Genomic DNA, 23209 nt, shown 5'->3' with positions numbered 1-23209 from the left:
TACATACAATTTATTTTACTAAAATAAGCACGACGTAAATAACCATAAGTGATAGATACAATATTTTTTTTCAGTTTTTTCCGACGTAAAATATGGTAAATATTACATACAATAATAGTTACAAGCAAAGAAACGACGAAGACAATGGTAAGTATTACTTACGATACTTTTTGTTGTCGTACGACAAAAAAAAATAAAAATATTAACTTACCTTGAATTCTAAAGTCACAGTTTCCCTGGGTAGAATTTATTTCATCCATTGTTGTTTTACTATTATTATCCGTTTCTATAATATTATACGCTGTACTATTAATTTATTGTCCCATCTGGCCTAATCACACATTTTTGTGAACGCATAGATTTTCTATCAATTTTTGTATTCTTGACACTAAAGTGCTGTAGAGGCGGGCATATTGCGCAATTTTCATTGGCATTGTCTAGATCTCTTCATTATGGTATTTAATATTTACCAAATCATACAAAAAATACAATATAACCAAAAGTTCACACTGGTAGCGGTGTGTCACCTCCCGTCCGAAGTGAAGTATCGTAATTAGCAGTAACAATACACCCGCGCGGCAAGATCTCCGTGTGTTTTCCGCGTATAGTATTGCTAAATACTTTACCATACTTCACGTCGGAAAAAATTCAAGATATTTGAGATACAATAATGTGCAATGCTTGAAAATCGCACTTATAATACAAATTTTGAAATTCTGTAAATGGCATCATATGTAATACATACTATGGATACGAAAAATGAAAAAAAGTGAAAAACGTCATTTTGTTAGTTACAATAGTATACGTAGGAGGTGTCGATATTATAAATTTTTCAAAAAATTTAAATGAATATCTACGATATTTTTTTATTAATTACTTATCTACTATTTTTTTATCTCTCTAGTTAATTTGAAATTTGTCACATTGAAGATTTAACTCAACAACGCAGTTAAATGACGATATTATGTAGATAATTGTAATACAGATCAGGAAAGACTTCGTTTGCTTCTAAAAAAATTATAATATATAAGATATTAATACTATCGGCTGAAATTACTTAACAGAAATTGAATTTAAATTAAAGTAAATTTAAGTTTTGTACTATTCCATATGAATCGTTAACCCGGGTCGCGAACAACGACTCAAATGGAATAGAACAAAACTTAAATCCATTGGAATTATAATTTAAGATCATTGTAATTTTATTTAAATTGTAAAATTCATTCATATCATTACTTTTATTAACTGTGTATATTTGAAAAGAAATTTATTCTCATGTTTAAACATTAAAAATCACTTTCCTTTATATTTAAATTTGCCACAAAACTATCGAAGCTTTGGTATCGAATTATAAATAACTAAATTTATTCAATAATACTTCTAAAGTAGAAATGTCTGTCGTTTTATTCTATTTGAAGTAAATTAATCATTTAAGTCATTAGTACATATTAAAGTAACGAATTTACTTCGGTAGTTTTGAATAAAATTTTGTTAGAAACAGCTTATATAAAGATAAAATACGGAATACAAGACCTTTAAATATTCAATTCAATAGTCACAAAAGCAATATGGTTATTTCAAATTTTAAAGTCCATTGATATAATATTATTATAAACCAGTGGTTGTAATGTTCATGTTTTTAACTATTTCAAAACACAACTTAATTTTGGAGGTATCAAATCAGTTTTTGGAAAGCAGAATGACGTTTGAATTTATTATCATTATTATAAGCCAAGATTGATGCACTACTACATACTACTACATACATAATATGTATGTAGTTGCCTGATTCACATACCGGTAGCAGTTTTTATTAGCGTTGACTCGGCGAGAAAATTATATAATTATTCTTATAATTAGTAGTCCATTATAATATTCTTTTCCATACAAAATTCACACAGTCTAAATACTTCTTGCAAGTAAGCACGATTTCATCTCAGTAACATAGTATTAAAAAATAAATTCTCACCAGAAACCTGAGATACTTGCGCTTTTGTTTTAACCATGCTGGGTTAAATAAAAAGACTAGAACGGTTGAAAATCTCACTGTATCATTGTACTTCTTTCGCAAGTAAATACGCAATTTACATCATCCTCAGACTTCAGTTCTTCTCCTCATCGCACCATCACTATTCAAATTCACATACTGCCAAATTTCTTTCAACTCATTTCATTTTATAATTAAATTATTATAATTAAAACAGACGAAACCGGTCCTGATAATTATCAAATTCGTTATAGTACTACTTATAAAGTATATTGTATTTTAAATCTTCTATTTATTTTATGATATAAACACCTACTACATTAATTACAGTTCCAGAAGCTTTCCAAAGCTCGATCAGTGCACCGGCTGACTGTATTAATTCCGCGTCATCAATTTAATATGCATCAAGCCGGGCGCTGGGTATGAGGCTTCGGCGGACGAAATATATAGCCTTGCGTCAATCAGCGTCAGCGTTTTGCGTCACCGCGTCACATGTTCGTCGATTATTTCTGTTCGTAATATTCCAAGTGTGACATGGCAAGTAATTCAGCAAAACCAAATAGCTACTGCCGTACACTAAAGGTAAGTCTATTGCAAAGGTTTCCGTTGATGCATTCGATCGTATATCGGTAGGGTGGTGAAAGAAAATGTAACATAGAAATATGCACAGAATAACAAATACAGACAAAAGTCTAGTAGTTGAATTTTTAACTGCAATTATTTATTATTATCAGAAGGTTTAATATGAGGCTTAATTACTATTATAGTATCTAACTAAAAAGAGCCAATGGCAACTACTTACACATTGGTTCAATGACAAAACAGAACAGAGACAAAACAGAACAACGATATATATAACTATGACCTTTCAGGAAAAATATAAATTTAATATTGAAATTGTCCTATCTCTATTATGTTGATAAATTTTTAATAGCACAGATTTTCAATACGCCATGATAAATCAAATACCTAATTTCTGCATTCTTAATCGCTAGAAAACCTCAAATAAACGGGACTTTACCGGCAAGCTTAGGATATCTCATCTTAATCAATATAATATGTTCAAAATGATTAGGTGACTAGGTACAACGAAATAATGACCTAACCTAACCTAACCTTATCTAACCTAAGCTACCTTAACCTAAATAGATTCCACAAAAATTAACGTTTCACTTTTCCCCTTGCTGTTCTGTTTTGTCACTGTTCTATGTTGTCATGTTCTGTTTTGTCCGGTTACCATTATATAATAAGTGGAATTTGTAATGTATTGGTAACCGGACAAAACAGAACATGACAAAATAGAACAGTGACAAAACAGAACAGCCAGGGGAAAAATGAAACGTTAATTTTTGTGGAATCTATTTAGGTTAAGGTAGCTTAGGTTAGATAAGGTTAGGTTAGGTTAGGTTAGGTTAGGTTAGCCCTTCTTAAGTATAGTTACAAACTTTTGACATAAAATTTATTGAATCAGAATACTATATTTTAATACCAAGTTTCATATTATAATAATGCTTCACGTAGTCTTACAAACCTTCTGCTGTACAGATATTTGTTGTAGGTTCATCCTCATACATCTATCGACACCATCACTGCCTTTATCATCTCATCACCTCAAATTCGTAATGTAAAAATAAGTAAGTATCTTATACTACTGTGCGAAAACATCTTCTTGGCTACGCTTCTAGGCGCTGTTGTTTACTAAATGGGAGGAGCTTGTTAGTTTATAATGGAAGTGCGGTTAAAAATGGGCAGAGCATGTTAGTTCACAATTTTAACACGTAGCCAAGGAGATGTTTTCGCACTATAGTATAAAATAGTCATATTATAGGAATCGTGTATTACGATAATTTTGTCATGATTATATAATAATCATAACTCTCTATCTCCACTTTGTGTAACAACGATAGATTGTTATCAACACTGAGGCACAAATTATATTAATGGCCGCTCATCCGTGTTATGTGTTGTAGAATTAAGTGGTCGATAAACAGGAATCTGGAACAATGTGCGGTGAGAATTTATTGCAGAGTTGCTCAAAATATAATATTCTCTTGCTTTATATAAATTTCAAAAATCGAATATTTTCAAAATTCCGTATATCTTTTCGTTTTATACATCGTTTAGGTTTGATTAATAGTTGAAACATATAGATACAGACCTACAAACTTATCTGAAGAATGGGATGGGGGAGCCACTGTCGAAAACTACCCAATCAAGACTAGTAACTGGACAAAATCTGGCATTCGAATCAAATTTTCAAAATACGTCCCATGGTAGTTCGTAGTTCCATTTTTGGCCATTCTACAGATAAGTTTGTATGTCTGTACTTCGCAAGTCACTTGGACAACTGTACACCAAGATAAGTGGGCACCGCACTGTTGAATTAAATAACGTTTAATAATGAAATAAATAGACTTTCGTTACAATTTGATACATAAAGTAGACAAAGTAGTTTAATAAATTTCTATTTTCTAGTTTTAATTAAGTTTACTCTTAACATATTACTTTTTATTGCGGATAGGGAATTATTATGCCTGACGCTTCGTATAAAAATAAAAGAACACTCTTTTCGTTGAAACTTAAACATATGCATAATTAAATCATTAATTACATGTGCCTATTTAAAAATATATATTTTAAAAATACCTACAATTTTTCTTCTTTTCTTTCTTTTGCCATATCCGTGGCGCCTCCAAGAATCCCTGTCGCTCGCCAGTCTTCTTGCTTCGTTCCAGGTCAAACCAACATCCTGTAGCTCCTCAGTATACACTCTGTAGATTGTATTTAGCGGCCTTCCAGGACGCCGGAATCCGGTCGGCTTGAAGAACAGGCAAGCCAGGTCCAACGTCGCCTCTTCACTTTCAGCGTGATGAGAGGCTGCTTGGTGCGTTCTCTTATCTCCTCGTTGATCCTAAAGTCATACCACCGCACACCCAGTATTCGTCGCAAACATCTGTTTTCGAAGCTCAGTATAAGGTTGCTCTGAGCCTTCGTAAGGTGCCATGATTCGCTACCGTAAAGCAACACCGTCTGAATGCAAGCATCGAATAGGTGGCATTTGGTTTTGACCGAGTACAATCGTGAGTCCCAGACATTCTGCATCGAGTTGAATGTTGCTCCAGCCATTCCCATTCGTATAGCGAGCTCTTTCTGCAAAATGCCATCTCCCGTGATGTGTACCCCCAGATACTTGAAGCTGTCGACGCTCTCGATGAATTGTCCGTCGCTAATCAGAGGGAAATCTGGATCAGGACAGGTGCTATTACACAAGACATTGGTTTTCTTCGCGTTGATTTTCAAACCAACGCGAGAGGAGTTGTTATGCAACCTGTCGATTGTCTCTTGAATACCCTCGATTGAGTTGTCGAATGTCGAACCTACAATTCACAAACGCCTATTTATTTTCGAATTTCATTCGATTGCGTAGCGCCCAGTTGTCCCGCCGTCAAATCGTCCCAGACAACTTCAAGGTGCTTCCAAGAATTTTTGTCGATTGATATTTTTAGATTCCGGGTCTAGCAAGTGACAAGCATCCATTTCTCGTAAAAACAAAAATCTGTTAATATAACCTATACTCAGTAGAGGCGCATAATAGATGGTCTTTCTAGGATCAAACATGGTTTTAAAAAAACATGACGGTATTCATAATCCAATGAGCAAGACAAAGTTATCTCATTCCGTAGGTCCGGGTTCTCTGTGAGATTTCAATAATACATATTATTATAATAATATATAATATAATATATTATGACTGTTTCAACCCTAGGTGTTTCTTTGATATTGACTCACTATGTCATTTTTTTAATATAAGTATGACTGTAAGACGTAAGTAGTGATACATCCTCTCATGTTAAGGATCAGTTACGAACATTCGGGAATATTTTTTAAAATAAGTCAGTATTGCGGAGACCTGTTATTCATTATATAAGAATAAATAACAGTTGACTCTAAACGTAGTTATAGTGTGATGACGTTGAACGTAACGTGATCCGAGGGCTTTTGATTAAATTGGGCGTTGGCCTCCTACTTTTAAAGTTTGTGCGTGGGATTGTGAATATAGGAAGAAAGCTGATCGTAAGTAGGAAGCATTAAAAATACGAATCCGAAAAAAAGGTATAATAACTTTACAATGTGTTTCTTATAAACTAGAATCACGAGTTTAAGAAAGTAAAACAACGTAACTCTAGATAAAAGTTACTTAAAAGTATGCTTAGAATAATTAGTTTATAATTGGCAATTCAGGGTCTCGTTCTGTGGCCATGAAGGTGAGAGACACTGTGAAAGTGATGGCTGTTGTAATATTGACCGATGAACGCTGCGCGAGGAGATTTTAGATGAGGAACTTATATAGTGTTTATATAAATAAGTATTTGTAATTATAACTAGAGTTAATAGTATATTTTGATGTTTGACGCGTAAGCGTCGGCTTATAACGTCGTCCTAATTTCGAATCCTGCGTCTGGCAAGTATACGTATTGTTTTTCAATTTGTGTATGAATCAGAGTATGGACCTAATTGGTTGAGCAAGTAATGGCTTACATCAGTTTCTCGTAAAAATAAAATTTGTCAATACAAACCTCCACGCTTTGAAGGCCCATAATACTTGTAGTCCCAGAAGTACCCGACCTGACTTATAGATATCAGTTGTTGTTTAAAAATAATGACTTTGATAGAAAGTATCAACCTTATAAAGCCCAAGTTTGAAGTTTGACGACGCTACGTTGTTCAGTAATTATTTGTCAGCCATCAACAGTGAACGCTCTCAGTGAATTTGTAAACATGGAAAAAATTGATCATAGTTATGTGATACAATACTTTCATTTGAAAGGCTTCAATCCAACCAATATCAAAGCGGTGCTAGATTCTACTCTGGGGGTGTCTGTTCCTTTGTTTACAACAGTAACATATTGGGTGGCTGAGTTTAAACGAGCTCGGACGAGCTGCCAAGACGAACATCGAAATGGACGACCAAATGAGGTGATCACCCCAGAAATGGTGACGAAAATCCACAAAATGGTATTGGATGAACGTCGACTGAAATTGTGCGAGCTAGCAGACATGGTAAGCATTTCAAAAAATGCTGTACATCACATATTGACTAAAAATTTGGACATGAGAAACCTGTGCGCCATGTGGGTGCTGCGATTACTCACAATGGAACAAAAACAGCATCGTGAGGATGTTTCAATTGAGTGTTTGGCGTATATTCATAACCATGGATGAAACATGGGTCCATCATTTTACACCTGAGATGAAGGAACAGTCGAAACAATCGACTGGAAGGGGAGAATCGGCTCCAAAGAAGGCGAAGATAGTTCCATCTGCAGGCAAGGTGATGGCGTCAGTTTTTTGGGATGCGCGTGGGGTAATTTTCATTGATTATCTTCAGAAAGGAAAATCAGTCAACGGCGTGTATTATGCAATCTTATTGCAGTGTTTGAGTGATGAAATTAAGAAAAAACAACCGCATTTAGCGAAAAAGAAAGTTTTGTTTCATCAGGACAATTCATCAGTTCACACATCCATTATCGCGATGGTCAAAATCAATGAGTTAAAGTTAGAATTGTTTCCTCACGCACCTTATTCGCCAGATTTAGCCCTATTGGATTATTTTCTGTTTCCAAACTTGAAAAAATGGTTCGGTTGTAAAAAGATTTGCCAACAGTGAAGAGGTGGAGTCTGCGGTAGATGGCTATTTTGAGGAGCTCGACGATTCTCACTATAAACAGGGTATCGAAGCTATTGAACATCGCTGGGAAAAGTGTATCGACCTAAAAGAAGACTACGTAGAGAAATAAAAATATTGTTTACCAAATTTTTTGTGTTTTCTTTCTTAGGTCGGGTACTTCTGGAACTACCCTCATATGATCTTATTAGGATCGGACATGGTCAAAAAAATTAGATAACATGTCAGTATGTCACAGTTTTTGAGTATTTTTTAATCTATTTGTACTCGGAAGTATCTACGTACGATTTTCATATACAATATTATTTGTTGGTACCTTAAATATCTAAACGAGAAAACTGTTGACTATCTCTGTATAACCCTTAACCTATAAACAAGAACCACACGATCCTGCAACATACTCACACATTGTGGAATATTGTAGAGGTAGCCAACTTTTAGGGATCTACTCGTATTTTATCTGAAGTGGGAATGAACACAACCTTTTGACAGCATTTCATAATATAAAGCAGTAGCTATACAACACTGCAAAGTTAGGAATAACGTCAAAAATGAATCGATACTTACTTTCAATACGGACATCACTTATCAATACTTTTTCTTATGATATAAAATTGACTGGTATAATATTGATTAGGGTAACTGAAATAAAAGATTTGTGTGTATTATATGATTCAAATTTCACTTTGAATCGGCACATTCTTAACATCAGCACTAGATCTACGAGTAGCAAAATGGTTTGGTTTTCTTATGAAGGTTTCAAGATCACCAATATCATTTTGTTGAATATTCTCGAATATTCTAGCATTATTTGGAAGGTCAGTCCACACAATGAAGTTAAATTGAGTCCACAATAGATTTATTAGATTTCTTAAACACATACCTAGTATTTCCTAATGATAATGGTAATAAAAAGAATTTTCCAACTCGTTTTCTTCTGGGTATGCTGCTATCAATGCAATCTGTATCTACCCGAATAGTGATTGCTCTTTTAACACGTCCACTGCCCACCTTTTAATTACCACATTTAAATAGCACGTTAATTATATCTATGGCGATATTACATATTATTACAAATCGAATTAATAGGCATTTCCATGTAGGTATCAAAGAAAACTTTCTAGATCAATGACCGCGACAATAATCTTTGTATATCTGTTCTCACTTAGTTAGTTAATAGCCTAATTATTACATAATTATAAGTTGATAAAATAATAATCAGTACGTCATGATTGATAAAAAAAAGAATTATTCGATTGTAAGTTTTCGACCGAAGCACATCACTCTGTGCTGTGATTCACATTATTGTAACAATTGTACACCTGTACTTATGCAATTTAAATAAACTCACACCCTTCATAATCACGTCAACGACTTCTCATCTCTCCTCGTCATAACTCCATTGGCCCTCACATCGACAACCCCTACACCTACCCTTCGATTTGTAATAATATTATGTAATATCGCCATATATCTAATGGCCAAATACTCCAAACGCGCCAGTCGCGGTGTTAGCACTATAAGAGCTAAATCATATCTTTTTACTTATTCGTGGGTTCATTTACAATGTGTATAATATACTGACAAATATTAATTTTCACGTTCACACCAATATCACTCGTAACTCTGCGGACTTCATAATACTCCCGTCGCAGGACGGCTGTGATGTTTCATGATGCTGTGTATCGTGCAATTAACTTATTTTATGGCACCATAAAGATTGATTTTTTTAACTATATAATATTGTAGATTAAATAGGTTAAACTTATAATTGTTTTTACCATTTTACTTTAATATTTACAAAATAACATATTTTTTCTCCTACTATATTGTCACATTGGTTGTTATTTCTAATTAAATCATTTTTATAATTTGTATTTATTATGTACTAGCTGACCCGGCGAACTTCGTACCGCCTCAGAATCAATAATCTTGTGTTAACTTATTAGCTGAATTAAATTCATTTTTTTATTAAGTTAAAATGAATATTCAAAATGAATTAAGTTCAATAAATGTGCAAAAATCAAACCAAAATGAAATGGATTACATATTTTTGGTTGGTTAAGATTTCGAAGCATGATGACTACCGAGCCAACCTTCAGTTGTAAATTGTGCGGTGGCAAGCCAGGAAGATCCAATGAGTTTAAAAATTCAGTTGGCTAGTTGGTTGCTTCGTCTTCGTTTGTTAGTGCAAGAACGTAGTGGTCGCGCGGGGGTGGCGCGCCGGCATCTTGCGAAACTCAAACGATTAACCGTGTGTAAAATGTTCTTAGACAGTGTCTTTTTTCGGGCATAATACACATGGCTATACGTTTGAGTTTCGCAAGACGCCGCCGCACCACGCCCGCCAAATTACTACGGCCGAGCACTTACACAGTCGATAGATTTGAAGGAATGCAGTAGACCAACGATTTGATTTTGAATTGTGAAGTTTAAGTGATCCACATCTTTGTTCTTTGCCGCAAGAATTGCTCGTTCACTCAACCAATTGTTGACACAAAATTGCAAAAATTCAGCGGAAACGAAATCAATCCGTTTGATTCGTCGACAGGAACACGGCCGTTACCGATAGTCAGAAATTGCTTAGAGAAATTTTCGGCAGACGGGTCGTTTAGCAATATAACTCGCATGTTTGTCGTCAGCTGAAGGTTCTTTACATAGCGACATTTATCAGCGACAGGATTTTTTGTTTGAAGACACGTGCCGATCACTTGATGTTTGTCCGGGGAGTAGCAGTTGAACAATTTCTATTCATTTCGGATTTCATGTAAAGGTGATGAATAGATCTGAACGACCGTAATGACGAACATATTTCATTGCATCTAGCGCATATTCATGCATATGACGTGGGCTGCCAATGTACATCGCCGATAGAATAGTCAATCGACCAACATTAGCTGCATCTCCTACGGTGCTGATTGCATCGCGTAAATGAATATACTCCTCCGATCGCAGTTTGGCTTGGTTCAACCGAATGAAAGTGAGGCGCTCCGTCTCGATTTTAAGCAATCAACAAAATCGCAGCAAATAGTTGTCAGCATTTTGACGAATCATCAAATGATAAACACTGGAAAATTAATCACATAATTCAAAATTACATAATGAAGCAGTTATCGATGCACACACAATCACAAATTTGATAACCTCACAAAGTGACCATCTTCGAAGGCAACTTACCGTTTTAAAATCACGATCGAAATAGCTATTTGCGCACCTAGCTGGTAATCGGCTCGATTATTCACGTAGCGATTGTCGAATGAAGTTTGAAGGATGGATTTTGAAATTGGTAGGTAAATAATGAGCAATACCAGCAATGAGATCATGTAATTTTATCCTTGGCTTTATTTTTGGACGCTGTCGAAGAAGTAAAAAAGATTCAGGCAGGACAACTTCCTCCAAAATTCACCGGAGTATACAACAAAGTCTTTCGGGATTATCTGAGGCTGAACTTAATCAACTGTCAAAGGATAGATAATGCACACAACGCCTTTCATTTGTTTCTTGTTTATTCTTTCTGTCATGTATCGTTGTATATGGATTAAAATTGTTTGTGATTTTCTTTTATTTTCGAATGCGCGAGGTCATTTTTCAAAATGTCAAAATGTATGAGAAAATGAATTGTCTTCATAATGTATTTTTTCCGTGATTTATCCGATATTTTAATAGTTATTCTGCTATTCCGAGCGGAGACAAATATAACAAATCAAAGATCATAAAAATCGGTCCAGCCGTTCTCGAGTTATAAATGGTGTAACTAACCCGACTTTGTTTTATATATATAGATTATAGCGCATTGCCCAATCTCTTTAATGCCACAATAATCCTGTTACTAAATAAATAAATAACATACATACATACAAATTAAGTTCATTTTATAGGCATATTAGTATCTTTCTTTTCTCTGTTCTTACACTAATATTGATAAACTTCATTAACGTCAGTGACATATTAGTATGCAGTCAAACGGCCCTCGTAGTAAAGTGAGTAAGGCGCTTACCATTCATCCGGAAACTCCGAGTTCAATATCCGGCGAGGTCACAATATATTTACCTGATTTTCTCAAATCTTGGGTGTTTGTGATTATTTCACTTATACTACTAGCTACACTATTATCATTGAGTCCCACGGCCTGTGTAATGCGGCGCTTTTCAGTGAACTGTAATTGGGGTGGATTCCAGATGCTGGAGGAGGGTGGTTATACAGGGATTCAATCCAGATACTAACCTTTGATGTTGAGATAGCTGGCGCGCAAACTCACGCACTGCTAAATGGACATTTGGGGTGAATTATGATGACAAGTTCAGATTGGATTTAGTGCAACAAAGGTCGAACAAATGCGTTATGGATGAGTCATTTATTTATTAACGTACCTAGTAATAGAGTACCTGGATGGCGACAATAATAATGATACGTAGGTAGGGAATATCGGATCGGGTTAGGGTTTGGATTAGAATCATATTATTTGGCCCAGTAGTTAACAATAATATTTATATATATTTTTTTTAATTTATATAAAATCTGTTTGGTATGTTATATAAAAATGTTCATTTATTGGTAAATAATTATAATATACAAATTTTTATCTCTAAAACTATATCGAATCTTTCATATATACTTTTACGATCATGTTAATTTATATAACAATTCAAAGAAATAACCATTTACAATATTTATTTTTTACTTTGTTTTTATTTTATGTGTGTTTACAGCGCTGTAACTTTTTTTACATAGAAAGTACATTTTGTTTGGATATCTTGACCATCCCTGTTATATCATATACTACATTATTCAACATGTATTATATATATACATATCCTACAGTGAAAATTGTAACAATAAATCTCTGCACTGCAGCGTCATTGTAATTAATAAACTTTTTTCTTCAACATCTTTACCACGACATTGTATTAGTTACACACACAATTAAACGAAAACTTTGCACAATATCAATGTAACTAAACACCATTATCAGAATTGATTTACTACCCTATATCATTGTCATTATTCAACTAAATAAAACAAATATATTTTTATTATTTATAGTATTACTAAAAATATACAGATTAACAGCCCACATGCTCAGCGTAGGTCAAAATGGAGCTTTTATGTGGTATTTTCAGAGCATAGCCCTGGACATTCCTTAAACGTTATAGATAATCTGTTTATATAATTTTGAAGCCTTAATATCCTTTATATTTATTTTAAACATTTGATGACTGCATAAAGTATTTTTATTACATAAAATAGTATTCTTTTAAACCTCTCGCTCTAATATTTCAGAATATTTTATGAAATAGGATGTTTATCACACTTGAATGGTCAAAGACATAGCTTATAATTACTATCTTTAGAATTATCTTCAAATGTGTTAATCTTGCCCATTTTTTTAATAATAAAATGCCTAATTATTGTCAAATTTGGGATCACAGAGATTATCAATATAATTTTTTATCGTAAATATGTCACTATATAATGTTAACATTAATTTTACTAATGGTTTTGTAAATACGTATAAAAATCAATAAATCTAAAAAATCTTAACACCACTGCACATGGATGTACTAAAATATGACTAAATTCTTAAACATTAGAGCGAGAGGTTTAAAAGAATACTATTTTATGTAATAAAAATACTTTATGCAGTCATCAAACGTTTAAAATAAATATAAAGGATAATAAGGCTTCAAAATTATATAAATATATTATCTACAACGTTAAAGGAATGTCCAGAGTTATGCTTTGAAAATACCATAAAAGCTCCATTTTGACCTACGCTGAGCATGCGGACCCTTAAACATGAAAACTTATCTTTTACCATTACAAATAAATTATCAATTTAGGTACCATTCGTTGTAAAAATATAGTTATGGTCTTCTTTACATCTTTACATTTACATCTTCACTTCTGCAGAAAGCCATGAGTAATACTCATAATAATAATATCGTAAGTAATATTCATTTGGGTGTGAAGCATCATTTTTTTTTATGAGCCAATGTCTCAAGACTAGGGATTCCAATCCCGGGATCCCGAGCTATTTTCGATACCTATGAATCCCGGGATTGATAAACATAAATCCTGAAACTTTCGGAATTGATTTTGTTTATCAATTTTTATGGAAAATAAAATAAAAACGAAAATATAACAAAAAAATACTTTTAATAACAAATAACTACATTACAAATTAACTGAGTTAGAATGAAGTTTGATTTATACCCATGTGTAAGTTGCCGATTCATTTTATTTTTTTTCACATAAATTAATAAAAATGAGAAAGATTGGAAAAAAACAATGCTTCGCACTTTTAACAAAGTAATTCCACCATGATCTCATACGTTTTACGGCAGTTTCATAATTGGCTGTCTAATTAGATTTATGAACCGGAAAGGCCATACAGTATACACCATGATTTGCTTTACTATTTTAATCTCGCTAACCCATTCATTAAGTTTTTACCATCAGAAACAGCAATCTTGTATTAAATTCACATTATTAGTTATATTACAATATTATTTACACCATTAAACTTATGTATTTAAAAGATTGAACGTAGATATTCAATATTAACAATAAATGTCTTAAATAGTATAAATTATACTAGATTTATTTTTGACCGACTTTATCAATGTTATTTGTAAATATAAAATTTTTATATTAACAATGGAAAAAAATGCCAATCCCGGATTGTTAAATTGTAATTCCGAAATCCCGGGATCAGAATTTTGGCTCGGGATTGGATTCCCTACTCAAAACTAGTCACCAAGACTAAAGTCGCTATGAACTCAAATATTATATTTTGACTGGATTTACATGACTCTGTGTTAAGAGTAAAAATAAATTGTAGTACGTAATAAAATCTAATTAATACAAAACTGTCAAAAAACAGAGCTGTAAAACTATATTGAATTTTTTACAGAGCGCCGTAACACGTGGCGTCGGACAGCAGGCAGCGCACGTGGCACTCCGCAACACGTGGCCAATTCGGCTGCTAGTAACGACACTGATCTAACAGCACTCGACGCCCACGACCTCTGGCTTCCAGACACCAGGTTTGAAGACTCTTATATTGAAGATTTTGAGCTTTAATGTGGCTTTCGGAGTTACCACCCAATATAATCACATAATAACCACCTGTAAAGCATGCGTGGGTTTCCAACTGTGGGTGTTTTAGCTTATTACTATCTGTTTGGCTGAGTTTTATGTTGTTTTAAGGTTTTATGCTCATTTAAAATAAAACATAGACAAAAACTAGAGACAAATAACTTCAACACAGCTTTAGTTTAAATGATTTATTTAATGTTGAAATAAAAGTTTTCTTAGCTCCAGTAGCATAATATAATTGCATGAAAAAAAAGAAACTTGATACCAAATTTGTCTACGGAATATCATAAAGTATCCAGTTAGCATAATTTCGAGAAGGTGAACAAAAATGAATAAAATACAGTCATTTTTTAATACTTACAGAATTTTCTTGTATTTCGCATTTTTTGTTAGGTGTGAGAGAAAGTTTTTTTCTTTATATATTTTTTCAATAATTAATAGTTTTTATTGGTACATTACATTTAATTTTTTTTTTTCATATTGTAACAGAATAAAGTATATTTCTACCCTGCATAGAGGTCACATATATTTTTAATTAAAACCAGATCTACTCAGTAATGCAGTAAAATTTAAATTAATGCTTTGTTCAGTAGTGTAATTAATATGAGAATTGTTTGTTTTGACCATTGAAATAATTATATTTCATATCATCACTGTTCTGGCAGAAGACACTAATTCGAAAAAATTACATATTGAGTTAGTTATACCAAAATGTTCCTTATTTCAAACTTTACCGTCTGGAAACCTTCTTAATAAATAAACAGTCTTTATTTTAAAGTCATCCTTTTTACGATTACTTATTAAACTCACATGATAGACCATTTCAAACATTTTAACAACTTCAAAGTCATATTACTCAAAACTAGTATTCTCCAGTTAGTGTGTTCTGCCAGAACAGAGACGGTATACAAGAAGGGGTTAAATTTTAAAATAAAGCATTGTCTACTAAGTATTGGAAAAAAAGGTACCTACCATAACTATTATCGTTTAGTATGTACAATACTTTACTAAAACATTACAAAATAGAATTGAATATAAAATGCATTATGTTATTAATCTCGTTTTGATAACTTTACAGTTTAATTTAACTTTACTACTAATTAAAAAATTTAATGATATAGGTAAATGATACATGGGCGTAAGGCCCCTCGCGCATAGATATTCGAAGCAACCCCAACTTTATCTGAACTTTGAAAAACTAATAATGTATTTTCTATTACATACATAGACGCAATAAATTTTATTCATCCAAAATTACAAATTCAATTGTAAAAAACTTTAAACGTTATTGAATAAAAAAATCACACGGTGTAATAGTAATTTTTAGGCACATTTTGACACATTGGTCAATTAGACATAATATACCAATGTAGGTACAGTATTTTAATTCTTGAAAGGATATTTCTCAAAATATTCCGCATGTCAGCCATCACTACTGCTGTACCTACTATTTAATTTGAGAGCCTGTTGATAGTAAATACCTAAATTACAACAGAAAATAAGAATCATTAGCTTTTTTATTACTTTATTTAATGGATTTTTCCAACCGACAATATTGAGTAAACTATAAGCGTATCTGTATTAGTTACATAACATATTGTATTGTATTTTTAATAACAACTAAATTGAAAAGATAAAGTTAGCAAGTTGCGATTGCTTTCAGATTGTTGTCTGCGAGGAGGATAAGAACCACCTCAAAATAAAAATAAATATTTGTTCACCCTTCACCAAAAAGATATCTATTTATACCGAACTATAACATAACATAAAATTCAGCCAAATGGTCATCGTCCAAAAATATACCGGCCTTTGTATGATTTTCTAATAACATTTAGCCATACTTGCTTGTTGTCGCTGTTTTTCAATACCAAAATATACCTCTGACAAAAAAATACCCAAAATATAATTATATTTATACAATATTATGTAATATTATTTTGTAATACTATGAAATCCTACATTGTAATAATATTATGTCTGAACATTCAAACTACTTACACAATTTATTATTCAAGATTTTACATAACCCAGTTTTTTGTAGCTACTCCGTTAACCCTTGTCTTACTGTGATAACAATTTTCATACCATATATTATGCTGTGACATTACGTTACATTACGAAGATATTTTAAATAAAAATTATGTACCTAATAGATAACCTAAAAATTGATTTTCTTTTCTCATAATTAACTAATTAATTTTTAACTAATTAGTTTTTAATTCTTAACCTCAATTCTAACTTGTTGTATATGTGATTAGTTTAAGCTTAAATCTGAATGTAACGCCGGGTGATAAATTATACTAATAACTACTTAAATGAGAGATAAAGCACAATATACATTTTAAAAACTAATGACACTACAAAAAGTATTTTTCACATTACAACAAGATAGAAAGGAGGTTTTGATTTATTTAGTCGTCGATTTTAGGAATAGCTAAAGTATGAAGGAGATTGAAATGCAATTTATAAACTGAAACAAAAACAGTGAAACATGACTTTACATGTCAGAACGAGAGAAGTTAATAATATGTAAATATAAATATAATATAATAATACATAAAAAACGTAAAAGTACCAAAAATGTATACTTGAAATTATTATAATACACGTATATAAATAAATAAATATTCCGACTAGTGACTTACTCTTGGCTCTGCAATCCTGAACTGCTCTTGGCTACAACCAGAATCTTTCTTCGTCCTTGATAATGCAACACTGGCAATTTCTCTTAGACTAACACCACATAGACAGGTGCCTTGCTTGGTGGCTACGTGCTAGGTGACATATCCTAGCAAACGAACCCACACTATTCAATCGCAATTGCCACACTGCACGCTTCGCGCCTCGCTACGTGATTACGAGTCTCCCGGTGAACAAACGTGTTGGTTATTTTTATTGTATCACCTAGTGATTTTCCATTGTCTATGGATTTTGCAAGATGGCGTATGTTTCTTCAGTATGACAAACGTCAAACACCGTATATTTTGAGGTTATGAATAATAACGCATGAGATGAATTAACATTACGCACCCAACAAGTTTGAATTTGCGACTTTCGAAATTTTAAACTTAAATTCTCTGTGAGAAATCGCTTTCTGGCTAGTTTTTAGACTGACATATCGTTGTTGAATTGAACGCTCCCAAATGTCACATGAATTTATACCTAAGCACGTAGCGTGCAATGTGGCAGTGTTGTTTTTAGTAAACGAGCATAGCACCTAGCTCAGCACTGGCGAAGCACCTACCGCCTATATGGCCGAATATGGGCGAAGTTTTTTTGCCAGATCATCTACATAATATTATCTATTGTGGTGTAGTCCAGCCACCTCATTTTTTGCAAATTTTATTTGGCGTATGGTTTATGTCTAGTCGACTTAACGCCGTTTTCTATAACAGCTTCAAAAATTATTCTTCTGTGCCCAACGTTTTGAAGTGTTTTAATACTAGGCGCATGATATTTATGTTCAGTTCTTTTGTTTTTCTTTGAAAAGATTCTGTTCTTCATAAACTTTTGTAAACGACTATGACATCTATTTTGGTGAAGTGGTTTAATCTTGAGATTTATTTCTCCGCTTGCATCAATTTCAGAAGACCCTCAATGAATTTTAGACTACAGTTTCAAACCCATATTTCTTATATCATAAACTCACAGAATATATTTGTTAAATTACCACGCTACATTATGTTAAAACAACGTATTTTGCACATATTGTCATATTATAAGAAGTATATGACGTATATCGCAGTTGCAACATCGTTGCAGGATGACTGAGGACCAACCACAAGGACGGTCTTACCATCCACAATGTCATTATATTTTTCAAATTTATCAACCCTCCCTTTCGTGTTATGCAGTATTTTTTCATTCTATTCATCACCGTATATATTAGTATAATACAGTATGGGCCGCTATAAATAGTTTAGTTATTTTACAATATGCACAATATATGGCAGAAAACAATAAAAAAAATATCGGAAAATGTCCTAGATAGTAGAACTCTGTATTTTTGGTTTAACTGGCATTGAAATGAGGAAGTATCAGTGGCGAAGACTCCATACTAGGCGATTATTTAAAGCCTACCTTCTTAAGAAAAATAATTTTTATGTTGACGTATTTATATAATCACAAATAATAATATTATATTCAATATGCCCAAAGACATCTATCGTATAATTGTCATAATTTTACGATCTTTTCCCATATTTCAATAAGCACCATCTATGGCATCTCTCGAATGTTTATAAAATTGAACACACCGCGTTTCGCTTCACATATTGTAAAGGATTATTTTTGCGTGAATCGACGGGTTTTTCAATATGAAGTTTTTTTCTCATTATTTCAAAATGTTTGGCGTCCCGCATACAAATGTACAAGTTGTTTCGTTAGCGTTTATGTCGCGAGAGCACATTTATTCAAAATAATTAATAAGAAGATAATTTAAAAAATATTTTTTATGGGATTCAATCACATAAATATAATATATTGATTGTTGTTAAAAATATAAAATAATTTATCTCGTGATTTTTATTTATTTATTAGTTCACTCGTTAGACAATTTAGATATCTGATATTGTACCTACCTAAGTCTGTGTTTTAAATATAGAAGTATTTTAAAATGTCTAGTTTTACGGGTTAAATTATAAATTGTTATGACACATAATATATATAGAACAACGGATATTTTCATATGTGATAGGTAATATATTTTGAGTGTATGTTACGTTTATAAATGGTTAGGAAAATACATAAGTAATTAAAACTAATTGCTTATTTGTATGAACTAATTATAACAAACCAATTAATCTTTTGAAATTTATTCGTTTTAGCGTACCTAGTCATCAGTAGTAATATTGGGTTATCTTCTTATTTCCCGCAATATATCTGATAAGCATGGTTACTCCCACAGCCTACCTCTTTCAAAAAGTCACCCTTCACCACTGGGAAGTATGTAATATCCCAGCTGATAGACAGATGTCAATGTAATCAAACAGAAAGTGTTCAAGAAACGCATTACCATATTTTTATATATTACCCAGTTTAAATGAGGATATTGGTCCAATTGATTATCTATCGACTATAAACATCGTGTACTTATTCGCTTACTCCTCTATTTCTCATACATCTTGGACCGCAAGTACAGAGTTCAATCTAAAAAAAAACAAATGATTACAAACAATAGAACAAAGGAAATATTTTACGATTTTTTTTCTGAAACAAGATTGGTGGCCCATTCTGCATATTCTTTTTGTTTCTCGCATAGACGTCAACAAAGATGGAGGCCATCTAAAAAAAGTATTTTGAATCGTCCATTATCCTAAAAATAAATTCATAATATAACGCCAATTATTCAGCAAACAATAAAATGAGCAAAAATGAAAACAACGGACCTCTTTTGTTTCGTTTTCGTTGGAGGATTAATGTCACACCTTGTATTATAAATAAGAATGTATATTTTTGGTACTCATAAAAGATAATTACTGCTCTAAGTTAACAAGATTAATTATTAATAAACCCATTTCGCAAATAAATTATATACATAATATATTTTTAAATCTAAAAATAATGATCACTAACGAGTTTAAAAAATAAATAAATTAATTAATTAATACATACAGTAAACCAATTTACTTTGTCCTTGTTCGCATATAAAATAGCTCATGATAGTTAGGTATTTAATTGATTGAGTTACGCACTAAGTTTACTATTTATTTTAATTTAATATATTATGTACCTATCGTATTATAACTTTTAAAATAAATATTTTCGTTAAATACAACATACCTGCTATATAAGGTTTTATTATTTATAGTGATGAGGTGTATGACATCGTCAATATTTAAGAGTTATAGCCAATAACGGTAATTAATTGAAGATCAAGGCAATTATACCTACAGTTATAAGTTTCAACTCTTCAATGTGTTTATTTTAAGACAAATAACTATTTTCCTTTCGATAATTCGTCAAACGATTATTTTCCGATTGTCTTTCTACAACGCTTGCTCGCTTTTCATTCTCTTGAATCTTGTAGGTCACTTCTGCCTTTGAAACATTTTTGTCTGGTTTCACTAGGGATAGTATTTTAGAATACCACTTTAGAACAATTGTTCTGATGTTTAATGTATCTATGATCGATTGTATAAATTAGTAATGACACTAATAATTCACTTCGTGTTCGTTGCGATCCATCTTGTTTATCGTTGTTGATTGGTTGCTATGGTTTCCTGCTCTCCTATTTTCCGCCTGTCGCCGGTGTTACCATCTATGCTGCAATATTATCCAATCCTAACGTCCTATAGAGTTTTAATTAATATGTACCCGTCAATACCTACGTGATCGGAGCTATGATCACTTCTGGGTCAGAACCGTTGTATCACGTCAAGCTTATCAGGCACCATTAGCGCACAATTAGTCAATACGCTCCAAAAGACATAGACATTTTCAGTAATGTACAGTCTATTTTGTATTTGAAATTTTATTTTATTGTGTAATATTGTTTATGATACTTTTTTCTTGTCTTCTTTTTCTTGGTCGTTCCTTCATGATTGACGATCGTGGCCACCTTGGATTTTTGTCCTCTTTCAAGTGATTTTCAAGACTTTCCACCCGTCTCAATCATCTGCTTCTCTCGGACCAGATTGAAGGCTGCCCCCAGTAATCTTCTTCACTGGAACGTGCCGATGCTCTTTCTCTGCTTTGTCTTCCCTGGAAACTACCCAATACCACCAGTCTATCCTGGTTATCCGGCCTGCGCCGAACAATGTGTCCATAAAACTGCAGAACGTGTGTCAGACATATTATTGAGAGCTGTTCTTTTATCTGCAGTCTCTGGATGATTTATTGGTTTCCCTGTACTCTTTCCAACAAACCCCAAGGATTTGACATTTTGAAGGCATCAATAATAATTACCTTCCGCACCCTTGTTTTCAGAGTCCATGACACCGTACAAATATATGGAGAACACATTTTCAGTTTGCGCATTTTTTTTTCTCTATTGTGAGGGTAATAATATTGACTATATTATATTAGATAAATGTAAGTATGTATTTATATTTAACTTGTTTGAATAGAATCTTTTTTTTTAAATCTTATGTTGTGATGTTTTACTTTTTTAAATGAATAAATAAATATGTTTATCTCACAAAGATGTCCTAGCATCCTCGAACGTATATTGATTTTGAATATCAAATTAGGAACCCTGATTTTATAAATAAAACATAATATAGCCCATTTATAGTTTGTAAATGTGAAGAAAAATATCGCAATAATAATTAATTACTCAAAACTAAAAATATGTATTTTGTGTCAATTTATCGTTTCATAATATTTTTGAACCTGTATCAATCACACCACTCATCATAATAAGGGTGACACAATTTTAAGATGAAGCCTTCACTGAGCCCTTTTTAAAGAGGCACCTAGCGGAAAAATACGAAGCTTGCAACTTGCAAAAAAAAATCTTTTTAATGTTTTCAGATACATATTTATTAATTAATACAGTTCAAATTGTAAATTATCAAAACAATGTCTCAAATTGCAAGCATCGTATTTTTCCAGTAGGTGTCTCTTTAAAAAGGCTCAGTAAAGGCTTCACATTAATTTGTATATTTTGTTGTCAAAACAAAACAATGAAGCGGTAGCGATTGCCGGCGTTTCCTCAATCATAACTAGATCAATCTCTACATCAATCTATTAATCCTCTATTGCGACAATGTCTCTTGTAATGTATGAACTGCATTTGTATAAATAGCAAGGACAATCCATAACTCATCACTCCACTCGAGTCCATCACTCGGAGCACTACTCACATCGAGTCCGGTCACTCGACATAGTCAACCGTCATTCCACTCGAGCTTAGTCTCTCAGTTATATTAACATCTCGATATATCGCCAGTCATTTATTAATTCAATTTTCAATTTATTTATTTTACATATTGTGGACATTACAAATTATAAGTTTAAGACGTTCACAACATGACATTTAGAAATAACGAGATATTATTAAAATAGTATTAGGTACATAAAAAAGAGATATATCAGTATTAAGTTATTCTACAGCAGAAATGTATAAATACATAAAAAAAATATTAAATATATAGGTACAAGGAAGTACACTGGATGAGTTAAGCAGACCCTATTTTAAGAATTTATAAAACGAATTCCACCTCTAATCATCCTCACGTAGATGGAATATATCAACATCCGAAGCGATTTGGTTGAACAGAGTCATTGCCCTCCCAATTGGCATCACCAATGGCAGGTTAGTTCTGCTCCTCGGGAGAACATATATTAAATATAGTCAATCTCATCAGTACATCCGTACCCGCGATTTCAACATCACTCTCTCATCTTTATTATTGTATTTATTTATTCTTGTAACGATAAATTAACCTTTTCCTCACAGTATCCAAGCAACAGCGACTTTATTTTTACACACCTCA

At 32.5% G+C, this 23209-nt stretch overlaps 1 protein-coding gene across 1 annotated transcript in view; it reads left to right on the top strand.

Annotated features, from left to right (window-relative positions):
• 5-HT2B (5-hydroxytryptamine receptor 2B) overlaps nt 1-23209 on the top strand; it is a 284462-nt gene that overhangs the window by 212687 nt on the left and 48566 nt on the right. Inside the window, exons 4-5 of the mRNA XM_085951604.1 lie at nt 5110-5121; nt 14587-14719. Coding sequence (XP_085807730.1) covers nt 5110-5121; nt 14587-14719 — 145 coding nt within the window. The remainder of the gene's footprint in view (nt 1-5109; nt 5122-14586; nt 14720-23209) is intronic.

Source organism: Rhyacophila brunnea, unplaced genomic scaffold (assembly GCF_057557595.1).
Source record: "Rhyacophila brunnea isolate RB1 unplaced genomic scaffold, BYU_Rbru_1.0 scaffold_24, whole genome shotgun sequence".
NCBI classification, from domain to species: domain Eukaryota; kingdom Metazoa; phylum Arthropoda; class Insecta; order Trichoptera; family Rhyacophilidae; genus Rhyacophila; species Rhyacophila brunnea.
The sequence above is the reverse complement of the archived record's forward strand: the minus strand, read 5'-3'. Positions and strand labels throughout refer to the sequence as shown.